Source organism: Bicyclus anynana, chromosome 20 (genome assembly GCF_947172395.1).
Source record: "Bicyclus anynana chromosome 20, ilBicAnyn1.1, whole genome shotgun sequence".
Taxonomy (NCBI): Eukaryota; Metazoa; Arthropoda; class Insecta; order Lepidoptera; family Nymphalidae; genus Bicyclus; species Bicyclus anynana.
This window is the reverse complement of record NC_069102.1, coordinates 14957400-14969947: the sequence shown is the minus strand read 5'-3', so window position 1 is coordinate 14969947 and position 12548 is coordinate 14957400. Positions and strand designations below refer to the sequence as shown.

At 41.9% G+C, this 12548-nt stretch overlaps 1 protein-coding gene across 1 annotated transcript; it reads left to right on the top strand.

Annotated features, from left to right (window-relative positions):
* Positions 1-3977: 3977 nt before the first annotated feature.
* Positions 3978-10671, top strand: LOC112050495 (cuticle protein 3-like). The gene is made up of 4 exons (XM_024088770.2): positions 3978-4134; positions 4882-5068; positions 6691-6918; positions 10466-10671. The coding sequence occupies exons 1-4, from the start codon at positions 4126-4128 to the stop codon at positions 10576-10578; spliced, it is 537 nt and encodes a 178-aa protein (XP_023944538.2). The 5' UTR covers positions 3978-4125; the 3' UTR covers positions 10579-10671.
* The last annotated feature ends 1877 nt before the right edge of the window (positions 10672-12548 follow it).

Here is a 12548-nt window from a genome sequence, read left to right as displayed (position 1 = left end):
ATGTGTATATGAATAATTTATGATTATAGTATTGAGAGGCGTCCGTGCGTCACCCGACGCGTCAGTGCCTACTTGTGGCGCACTTTACCGGAACATGAGGAACTCTTCACATGAATACATCAACATCATCCTCATGATAAGCCAGTCTGGAGGCTGTAGGCTGTAGGCTGTAGGCTGTAGGCTGAACATGCAACAGTAGTGGCTGAGTTAGCGCTTAAAGCTGCTACTGATGTCGACGACCTTGAATTGTACATTCTGTACATTTTGACAGAGACCGTTGACCGCTATTTCCTTTGATATCTCGTAAATTGTTTAACTTATTCCAAAATAGTTCTTCGCGGCTCGGCTGGGTTACTGCTAACTTCCTAACTCCAGACTAATCTAGGACAACTGTAGACTTCATGGCCTCCAGCTGAACTGATAAGCATCAGATCAACGCGACGGTTATTTGAACTCTGGACCTCACAGCAGCCGAGCACTAGCTCACTGCGCCGAGTACTCGCCGCGCGCGCAGTCCGGAGCGCCTGCTGGCTGTGACTCACGGCACCTTGACACGCGAGTGGGCGCGCCGGCACCTGACGCAGCGCTCGGTGTCTGAGTAGTGCCTGGGCGAGTGGGAGGCGTCCGAGGAAGTACTACAACTCCGAGCCGGCTAGTGATCAAAGTTTTGTCCGTATAAAACGTGCAAAAATGTTTTACGATTTCTTTGCTAAAAAAAACCGGCCAAGTGCGTGTCGGGCCACGCGCAGTGTTGGGTTTTGTAGATTAAATAGGCAGTTTAATATCTCATGTAATGCATAGATAACGAAACCCCACACCATATTGTGATAGACTGTAAAAAAAATATCCTCACTGTATGTAGGGAAGCAACCCCAAAAAAAAATTCAGTTTACTTCGGAGAAAATTGAGATTTAAATCCGAGTCCACGTTTGAATATGGTGGGTCCAGCGCACCCGCTAAAGGTGTTCCATATTGAGAAAATCAGCCGGTCAGTAGTAATTTATTGTTGACCGCCCCTCCTCCCTACTGGTACTCGTATCAACAAAGAGGTCATCAAAATTGTCAGTAAACTGGTCATCCCGCTTCTAAAATGTTCATCGGATCCTGCTTTGGAAGGTTATAGAACATATAAATTTCTGCTAGAAGCATCGTTTCTCGCGTGATATGTAAAACACTGAATTTCACGCAGACGAAGTCGCGCGCGTCCGCGAGTTAATAAAGTGAATAAACACGGTCGCGCGAAGTGAATGTGATGTTATCTGGTGGTTCCGTACACAGCTTGTAATTGATCACCATGCGATACCTACCGGACCAACAACTTTGTTTAATATAAAAACATTTGCAACATCCTAGAAGGTTACATAATAATTCTGTTTTGAAATGTGCCCCAACATACATTATATCCAGTTATAAAAAATGTAATTACGGTTTCTATACGTTATAATTTTGGAAAATGCTTTCTTAAGGCCTACGTCATTCAAAGAACACACCCTCCAAGTTTCGGTCTGTACGACTAAGGCTGTGTGTTCCGCCAGTGAGTCGGTCATTCAGGAAAAGAATTTTAATAGATGACAAACGCATGAAGAACTGAAACACTAGTTTGACAAGCAAGCCCCAGAGACACTAACTCATGCAGCAGGAATCTTTCTTTGATTTCAAACGTCATTCATGTTACTAGCGGACCCGGTCAAGCTTCGCTTTGACATATGTGCGCTTCTTCCCTATCTCTACTCTACCCTCGTATCTTTTTGGCGGCCTCCGTGGCGCAGTGGTATGCACGGTGGATTTACAAGACGGAAGTCCTGGGTCCGATTCCCGGCTGGGCCGATTGAGGTTTTCTTAATTGGTCCAGGTCTGGCTGGTGGAAGGTTTCGGCCGTGGCTAGTTACCACCCTACCGACAAAGACGTACCGCCAAGCGATTTAGCGTTCCGGTACGATGTCGTGTAGAAACCGATAGGGGTGTGGATTTTCATCCTCCTTCTAACAAGTTAGCCCGCTTCCATCTTTGATTGCATCATCACTTACCATCAGGTGAGTTTGTAATCAAGGGCTAACTTGTAAACAATAAAAAAAAATCCCTACTCTACCCTTACTCTACCCCTACCCTACCCCTCCCTACCCCTTGGCTCTTAAACGTTTGTATGGGAAATAGAAAAGGGTTGTTTTTATGGTTTTCACGGCAATTATTCTTTTTCTCCTTCCTTTTATACCTTCCCTATACCTTCACGATCATTTCAAGACTAGATAAGATAAATCAGTTCAGCCGTTCTCGAGTTTTAGCGAGACTAACGAACAGCAATTCATTTTTATATATATATATGTTCACTCTCACACAAGCAGCACTACATTTAATTGTATCGTAGTTTGTTCCGCGATGACAGTTTGGTGGCGACCCCCCCCGAGTGTTGAAAGGTCAATCTGTCGGTACGTTTAGTGATATTCGTTCGTTATACTTGACCTTGTGCTGCCGGCGTCCTACTGCTACTGGGTCCCATGTCACGATTCGCTGAAGACCTCCTTGGTTGCGTTGGTGTTGCTTTGGTTTCCAACAGAGAGGTTCTGAATTCGATTCTCAGTTGGGGTAAGTTTAGGATCTGTTCAGGCAGGTCTGATGTAGTGGTAGATTTTGACTGAGCAAGTGACGTCTACCGCAAAGGTATTTGCGAGATTCAGCGTTCCGGCACGATGCCGCGGAGTATCTATCCGAGGTGCCTGTCTATGGGTGGAATAAACTGTACAGCTCCAATTTATAACAAAAATAAATAAAAAATATATACTTACTTAAAAGTCCATATAAAGTAAGTTACACATTAAAATACATAAATAACATTATTGGTATATAATTCGACCTGACCTGTGTGTGTGTAACATACAACAACAAAACTACTTTACCATTTGGCCCGGATATGGGCCACAGTGAAATCTTGGCCTTGGCCAGTTATGATTAACTGTGCAGGATTGCAGGCGTAGCATCAACGAGATAATATAATGTTGAGATGGAGCCAGTAAAGCTCCTCAGCAACTTCATATCTCTTAGATACCGGTACAGTATTAGATCTTAGAACAATCACGTCGATATGCGGAATTGCTTGCTGTCCCTACAAGTTGACTGCAGCGGTAGAGCTCTCTGTGTCTCTGTGACAGAGCTCAGTGCTGCAAGAGTTAGGGAGAGCTAGGGGGAGCTAGGGAGAGCTAGGGAATGCTAGGGAGAGCTAGGGAGCGCTAAAGGGAGCTAGGGAGAGCCAGTGTCGGTAACACAAAACCTCAGGATGTCTTTTTTATACGATAGGTACTGCGTTGGTAGATCTTGGTGACTTGATTTATATTCAAATCAGGCGAGCCATGTTTAAGTTTGACAATTATTAATAAGTACCTGGGGAATGACCTTGATTATATGGAACTTTCCTGGTGAGAACACTAGTCTAATGATGTAAGTGTTTAGTTACAGACAAAGTCGTGGGAACTTCCTAGTGTATTTGAGAACAATCGTTGCACTAAACATTAATGCTAATAAAATGGAATAATTAGTTTTGGCTCAACGAGTTTTTTGAATTGTACGATCTAAAAGTGGCATACATTTTACAACACGCTGGTGATACACCGAGCGCATTCAAGGGACAAAAGTTAAGCTTTCATATTTTTATTTATTTAACTGTACATCTTTTTTTTGTTCAATAATTTTAAAAAGCAGTTTTTTAAGGTGTCAAGATACATTTTACAGTAATAAACAATCATTATTTTTGATTATACATCTATTACTATAACTAGTGCAAGTCATTTTGTGAATTAATTGGGCGATTTTTTATAAGAAAATTATGTTAATCTAATACTTATCATTAGGTAGTCTAAATAAAAAATATCTAAAAATACTTGAAAAATTACAAGGAGACATTTTTTGTAAAAATAGTGACTAATGTAAATACTATGTACGTATCTGAGACTTTTATAAGAGACTTGTATAAATATATGTCTAGACAGCTTTTGGTGTCCATGCGGCGCCCGGTGCGCCCCGGGCCGACTCATCCGCGGAGATGCTGCTCAGCCTTGGCATTGCTGCAGCGGCGTATATAAGCCGCGCCGGCGCCGGCCGCAGCACTCAGCCATCCTCACTCCCTGCAGCAACATGGAACTGGTACGTCCATCATTAGTGCTTATTGGTTACAACGTTTTAGTGGGCAGCTCATCAGCAGTGCCTCTGCCAGTGTACGCTGGCGGCGGCTGGCCGTATTCACTTGCCATCAGGAGAACCGCGTGTTTTGGTTGCTCAATAATGACAGCGATAACAACACGGTGGGACTTTAGTCGTTCTCGTGGGTAGTTAAATACAAAGTACTGTAATATTTTGATAGTGTAACGTACTTGTGAACTCCGATGACGCTGCAACCGCAGTTTGATCACATCGTCCCCGGGGAGGGCCGAGTGCGGATGCTCTATCGCCAGCCGAGCTCTGGGTGTGTCATTGTATGGTCTCTCTGAGAGCCGCTCCTGTGATATACGGCTTAGGAAGATGTTCGTATCTAGTGACAGAGAAGATGGACAGAACCATCAATCTACTGGTCGAAGGTCATTAGTGTTGCAAGTAAAAATTTAGTAAAGTTTTTTAGATATTGTACGTATTAAAATGTCCGTTCGTACGGCGAACTATTCAAAGCTCTCATTGTAATATGTCTTATAAGATCAGCTTACCCGATCTTCATCACACGCAGGTTATTTTCGGCTACTTACTTTTATTCCGGGCCGGGCAAGAGTAGCAAACACCGGACAGAGTTGACATTGCTCGGAAATCTACAACAAAATCGTACAGTACCTATGGACCGCGGACCGGATGGTCATAGTCCGCGTGCTACAAAACAGACATACAGTAGTTTTACATTTGCAGATGATCGTACTGGCCCTCGTGAGCGCGGCGGCGGCGGGCGCGCTGCCCGGCTACGTGCCGCCGCTCGCGGGCCTCGCGTACCAACCCGCACGCGCGCGCGCCGCGCTGGACCGCAGCGCCGCCGTGCTGCGCTCGGTGTCGGACCAGAACGAGCTCGGCTACCACTGGGCGTACGACACGGAGAACGGTGAGTGGTCGCCGCTCATCGCAGCGCAGCGTGCGCACCACAGAGCACACGGCGCAGGCGACACGTCAGAGGTGTCGAGGTGCTCTGTTGTAGGCGCTCTTAACATAATTTAGTCTATATATCTATCTAAAATCTTTAAACGAAAAATTCTTGTGTACCTATTATATAGTCTGAAACAGCTTCAACGGTTTTCATGAAGTTTAGTTTGCAGGAGCAAAACTAAATCTAGCTAAATCGAATTATCGTCAGTTGGGACTATAATTTAAAAAAAATGTAGTAAGAAAAATTCTGCCCATCCAATAATACCTTAGACAGGTGGTTTTGGTTATTATTTAAAAGAAAAACACAATAAAAAATTAAATCATAAGGATTATTGTAATCAATTGAGTCCTAAAACACAACATGATGGATGGATGGAATGTGTGATCCTCGTCAGGACCGAGCGCCGCCGTGACCTACGACGATCAGTTCTGAACCAATAAAAAAAAATAACCTGAACTAAATATGGAACGCAGGACAAAAACATAATTCACTACAGCAATGACTACTTGAATCGAAAAATACATATTTGAACAGAAGTGCTGAGCTATCGGCAGCATCTGTCTCCACGGCGGTGTTCGTCTCCTACAAACAGACTCACATGACTTTGTAAGGAGCTCGTGAAGCGCCTAATTGACAACGATGTGGATTGTGCACGTTACTACACGCACTTACCACTGCAACTGCGCACTGTCACTGTCACTGACACTGACACTGACACTCGTCAGACTCAGGACGAGGAGACACGGTACGAAACCGTTGACAGGACAATGTGCAGTGGACACGAGGCTGCTAAAGTCAATGCAGCCGAGTTCATATTATGTCCGATTATTAACTTTTAAATAAATAACTTTATATAGTTTAAAAAACTAAAAAAACACGCTTTTATCACGCACTAAAAATTACAAATATTGAATCACGTGACCATTGACATATTGAATTTTTAATGACGTTTCTTATCTAGTCACGTATTGTGATCAGAATTCAGAGCGTGTGCAAAATTCTATCCTAATCGAATATCGGGAAGTGGGTCAAATTAAGATTCCAAGAGTTTCTTACATACATACTTACAACGAAAGCTAATATAAAGCGTGTAAAAAAATTTTAAAAATTGCTATTAATTATAAAAAAGTGCTTATTTTTTACCATTATCATTCAACAATATTAAGTTCGAGTGAACTATACCAATTCTTAATACAAGCCGCGTATTAAAAGTAATGCAAAACTTAATAAAAACAAGGTTAGTGATCGATAAAATGCTCATAAAGAAGATAATAATTGGAATGTGATTTCGTTATTCGTGAGTCTTGATATTTATTGTAATTGTTTTTGTCGATAGCATCATTGGATCTGTTTAGTCAAGTTCAATATTGTTTTCATCGAGTATAAATATTTACGGAAGGTATGTCGTGGTATGTCGTGGTATGTCGGTCATTGCTCAGAATGATGCTCTTATTGCTTACATTAATAACAGTTGATTTGTATGATTCTAAATGTTGGTGTTGGTGACAGCAATTACTGTGAACTACTACAACTACTACTATAAACAGCAGCACAGATAAGTAACTGGCGTGTACCCGCAGGCATCCAGGCGGAGGAGACGGGGCGGGAAGCCAACGGCATCCAGGCGGCGGGCGGCTACTCGTACACGGGCGACGACGGCCAGCTGTACTCGGTGCGGTACACCGCCGACGTCAACGGCTTCCAGCCCGTGGGCGCGCACCTGCCCACGCCGCCGCCCGTGCCCGAGGCCATCGCCAAGGCTCTGCAGGAGAACGCGAGGGACGAGGCCGCCGGCATCTTCGACGATGGTGAGGCTCTCGCGTGGAGGACGACTCCTAGAGATCCCCCCGACTGAGGAAATTGTCATCCATATCAGCCTAATTTAATAGTTAGTTAAAGGCCTCCGTCTTTAGAGTGGTTGTTGAAATGCCTATGATCGGGATAACTGGACGATCTTATGCCTTAAAGCGAACACTAAAATGAAATAGAATTAGTACGGCCTTTGTAACGATCGTATTAGATGCTAATAATAATGACAATAACCTATAGGTACCTTCTTTTCGAAGTATTAGCGTAGCATCACCGACTTCCTCAAGTAAACTGAACCCACGGCGTCATAGCTAGAAGCCCTACCGGCTAACGAGTTTCTCGAGCACTCACCACAGAACATAAAGCCTGGGCCGAACTTGGCATGTCTCTTTTAATTGGGTAGGCTTACCACTTTTCATCAAATGAACCATCTGCTTGTTGCGTCAACTTTAACTATAAAAATATACTTTATGTAGATTTGGTCATGCCAAAGGTAAAACACAATAGAATGTCAAATCATATTTAATTTCAACCGAAGTATTAGAAACGCCTTGAACTGTTCAAGGTCGTCAGTGTGAATTCCTTTTAAGGGTCGGTATGTGCAGGGAACGTCTCGGCACAGGCGTCGGTAGTGGGCGGCTGAAACTATTCGGTTGTTGCAATGATCGGAACAAAGACTCCTCAGTGTTTTGCTCACGTTCACTACAAGCAATGTTCGACTTTATCGTGTAGGTCGCTTCGATACGCGAATAGAACAGTTCTATCTTCGTACTCAAATTAAAATGTATTTTCTTTATAACATAGTATCGTAATGTGTAATGCGATCTCGTCCTAATTCATCGACAAATATAAAAATCAGTTCAAATGTCTTTCAATTAGAATTCAATTTCATAAAAGTTTCACCTAATGGAGTCTAAATAATAGTGACCTAATCAAATAGTCGGTATGTAATCCATCTTCAAAACTACAGGACGACCTTGTATAGACTTGTTTGGAGATGTTACATTACAGGGCGACAGCTTCTGTATTCTGTATTCTATTTAAGGATAGGAGATTAGAGATACAAATTGTTGCATGAAATTGCACTTAGTTATAATCACCTACACATTTCGATATCTGAGGTCACAAGCAAAGTGCACCTTCTTCTAAATAGACTACTTCATTTGTTTTACTCTATTGCGTAGTAAAATATAGTTACGAACAAAGTTAAATTTTAAAATACGACCTTTGAGGACAAAAGCATTTAAATATAAAAATATTGCAATATAATATATTGCATAGCAGTCTACAATTACCTGAATTTTATGATTGGATAAAATTTAGAAGCGAACATATTTAATTTACTTAATTTACTCTAGTGTGTCGTCGGTATGAACTTTATCATCAAATAAATTTCAATCATCATCCGTCAGGCCAAATTATAACAACGATAGATTAGAATATTTATGTTCGACTAATGGTCACTTTACACTTTGTAGGTGTTGCTAATAAAGACAAGTTTTCTAAATAAAATATTTAAGTAACATTTTGCAAGATACATATTATTATTTTATTATAGGGTTATTCAGTCTTGATTTTGTAAAACTTGACCTAGAGTTTTAAATAAAGTCAATAATAAGATTCTAGCATTGAATCCCAAACCGATAATTAGGTAATTCTTAATTTAATGTGCCCCAACATTGGCCCAGCGCAGCCCGGGCTCTCTGCCGGATTTGAAACCGCCAAATAGTAATTGCATTCCGCGCCGGGCACATGGATCGACATCTACCTTTACCCCTAGGCCGAAAGGCAGCCCCGAAAGTGGCTGGAAGAGCATGACGGGGGAACCTGATCCCCCGCGCCTCACCCGGGCAAGGAGGCATAGCCTCGAGACCCGTACCCCCACCCGGATTTTTATTTGGGAGGAGATGAACTGCCCGCGGCATAATTTTCAAATTGCATTTAATTCGACTGAGCAGATTAGGTAAACCGAGAGCGAAGTGTTAATGTTAATAAGCCTTAAGCTATTACTAGTAGCAGATACATTCTCATGTCGAGCGGCGTACATTTTGACGTTTTGATAGGCCGCGTCATCCGCTAGTCACGACCTAACGTCGCGTCGCTCGTGACGATTTTGAGGAACTTTAAAATATCAAACGTGCAGGTGCAGTGGTCGCAGTCCGAGGATGTTCTTGTAACGCAGAAAGTAGTTTATACTATTTATAATTTATATTGATCACGTCACTTTCGGTTGGTATGTTTTGTCACTGAATAAGAGAGTAATCCGATGACCTTGATGTAGTCAATAGGTACTACTTCTTTGTTAGAAAAGTCGTATGAAATGTGTATTATTAAACTTGTTTTCTCAAATTTTCAACTGATATAAATTATATATTCAAATTTGATTTAGCTAAACTTTGAGCACATTTAATAATGCAATGGTGAACCAAAATCACTTGAATTATCTACTTCTGGTTAAAAATCATTATTTTCTCAAAAGAATTACATGAAAATCACTTATTTGAAAATAAAACTAACTACGTTTACAACAATTAATTTACGAGTTATTTGTAAGCGACAATTAATAATATGGTACCTAAATAATGATTAATTACAAAAAGCCACTGTTGAGTTTGTTGGCAGCTCTTCTCAGTTCATCTTACCTTCCAGCAGGGCTAGCACGGGCAAGGGAGAAATTTATCCACGGGGAGAGGATAAAACGTTTATCCCCCACACTCGTTTTATCCACTCACCGCGCATGGGCACGCCGGTGGATATAATATCCCCGGTGGATAAACGGAGGGAAAGACTTGTCAACCCATTTGTATATATCTTATAAATTGGCATTAGGTATATTAATAGTCCGAAATAAACGTAAATTTGATAATATTTGGTTATTTTGTGCATATTATTTATCTGTTTTCTGTTGGCATTGTTTTGTTTGGTGATTGTTTTTTGCGGTGGTTTGTAGTAGGTATCTATAGTATCTATCATACTAGCGGACCCGGTCAAGCTTCGTTGTGACATAAGTGCACTTATTCTCTATCCCTACTCTACCCTTCTTTACCTCTACCCCTACCCTACCCCTGCCCTACCCCTACCCTACCCCTGCCCTACCCCTGCCCTACCCTACCCCTACCCTACCCCTACCCTACCCCAACCCCTACCCCACCCCTACCCCACTCCTACCCTACCTCTACCCTACCCCTACCCTTCCCCTTCCCCTACCCTTCACAGGGATAAATTTATCGCGTTTAAATGTCAAAAGTCCCAAAATATATCATTTTATCCACTCCATATGCCATAGTCGAGGAAAAGATCTCCACGCGTAATGTCAATCGGGGATTAATTTGTCTTTCCCTTGTGGCCATGCTATGACGGGTGGATTTATATCCTTAGTCAGTGGATATAATGGGTGGATAAAAATTTTATCCCTTGCCCATGCTAGCCCGGCAGGGCTCGAAAAGAGTTTTGGTAAAACTTACTTGAAATGTACGCTTGTTTTGCATTGTCTTCTGAACCGTCTACAAGTATTTAAATTTTGAATTTAGTATTTTGAATATACAGGTAGTTACAGCGACGGCAAATACGAGTCCGGCGTATTCGCCGCCCGCGCCTACACCACGCCGCGCCAGCTCCTGGCGCCCGCGCCCGCCTTCCGCCAGCCCTACGCCTTCTAGACCCGCCACGACACCACGACACCACGACACCACTAGCTGCATGTGTATACAGTGCAATGTTTAACGCAATAAACTTATTATCGTTTGTAATTATTCCTTTCTTATTTTATTTTCTTTATTCTTATTTCTTATTCTATGCTTTCTCTAATCCTGATAACAATACTCGTACAGTATTAATTATTATATGCGACCTACAAGTGTCTGTTTGACGTCAATAGCTTAAATATTGGTAACTGCGTCACTGTATTTAATACCGATAACCGATTTTAATGCGACTTTCTCTGGAAGATAGTTTATTTGAAACTAACGGGCCCGACTTTATCCGCGTGAAAATCAATGTAAACTTTAACAATGTTTCATTCCCTTCTATTTATATTTTCCCATGTTATAGGTGGCTCAACGACCTCAGCAGAGTTTCTCAACGTGTGGGCCTAACAATGAACGTGAGCAAGACGAAGATCATGTCTAATGCTCCCGTTGTAGACGAATATACAAATATAGGTACCTCAGACACACAGTCCAGTTAGGTAGGTCCAATTTAGAAAAAGTGGTGAATCGCCGAATCCAACTCGGCTGGGCAGCATTCGGGAAACTCCGCGACATCGTCCGAAATTCCTCAGTGCCTGAAGACGAAAGTCTTCGAACAGTGCGTGTTGCCAGTGATGACCTATGGATCCGAAACTTGGTCGCTAACTATGGGCCTTATTAGAAGGCTCAAAGTCACTCAGAGGGCGATGGAGCGAGCTATGCTTGGAGTTTCTATGCGTGATCGAATCGGCCAAAAATATCGTAAAACTCAGACTGTCCAGTCAACGATCTTAGCTTATCCCCGTTATGGACAAATTAAAGATGTATTAAAAATGTCGTAAAACGTTGTAGCAAACTTTTTTTGATAAAGTAATGATTTTTTAGATATAAGTAAGCTGCCGGGTGGTTAAGGTAGGTCCGGGCCGGGGATGGGCATTCCCCTCTGGAATCCCTACTGGAATCTATTGCGGCGCGCCTTCTTGACTTCAACTTATTTACTCGTCAACCTTGTGCCATTATGTTCACTCTCCCTCTTCTGATAGCAGAGGGCTAATTGAATGCATATGAAATCACTAATCGGATCTATAACAATGCGAGCTACATATCCGACGCGCTGTATGTTGTACGCAATCATCGCTCCAGTAGCTGCGGCGAGGAGGAGGAGGAGCCGGTACACGGCGCAGCGATGTGTACCGGCGCCGGTGCTGGTGCCGCTGTCGGCAGCACAATCAGTACAACGCATTGTTCTGTTGCGGTGCTATTATACTACTAATTATGCAGGCCGGGGCTAGCTCAACGACCACTTAAGAGTGGACATTTGGAAATTTTGAATGATTTACTTTAATTTTTATTTTTCAACCGACGAAAGAGAGAGGTTAACAATTCGTCGTGTATATTTTTTTTATGTATGTACACGTAATTTGTTATTGAGTAGTCCGATTTTGATAATTAGAAAGGGTATATTTTGAATTAGGTCCCATATAAGTTTGGAAAATATCCCAATTGTAAGGGTAGAAAAACAAGGTAACAAGGGATTAATTGTGTACCCATTAGTAAAGAAAAACCACGCATATATTTTTATAGTGTAGTCCGATTTGGATAAATCTGTTTTTATTAGTTATGACTTCAAAATATATTCCCATGTTTGAAAAAATTTGTTTCTACCTAAAGGGCGGGATATTTTTTTTAAATAGAGGTGATATTTTCATCACTAGCCGACGCCTCGCAGTTTCACGTGCGTAATTCCCCGCTATAGGGATATATAATAGGCTTGGCACCTCCTTCAAAGTGATTAATGGGTAGAAAATATTTTAATGTTACTTTTTCCTTTTTAGTTTCGTGGGTACGTTAATGTTTTGATGTCGGTGGTATTTAAAAATAAATTATATACTGTACCTACCTAATAGAAAACTAGAGGTGCTAAGTCGATATAATGTAACGGA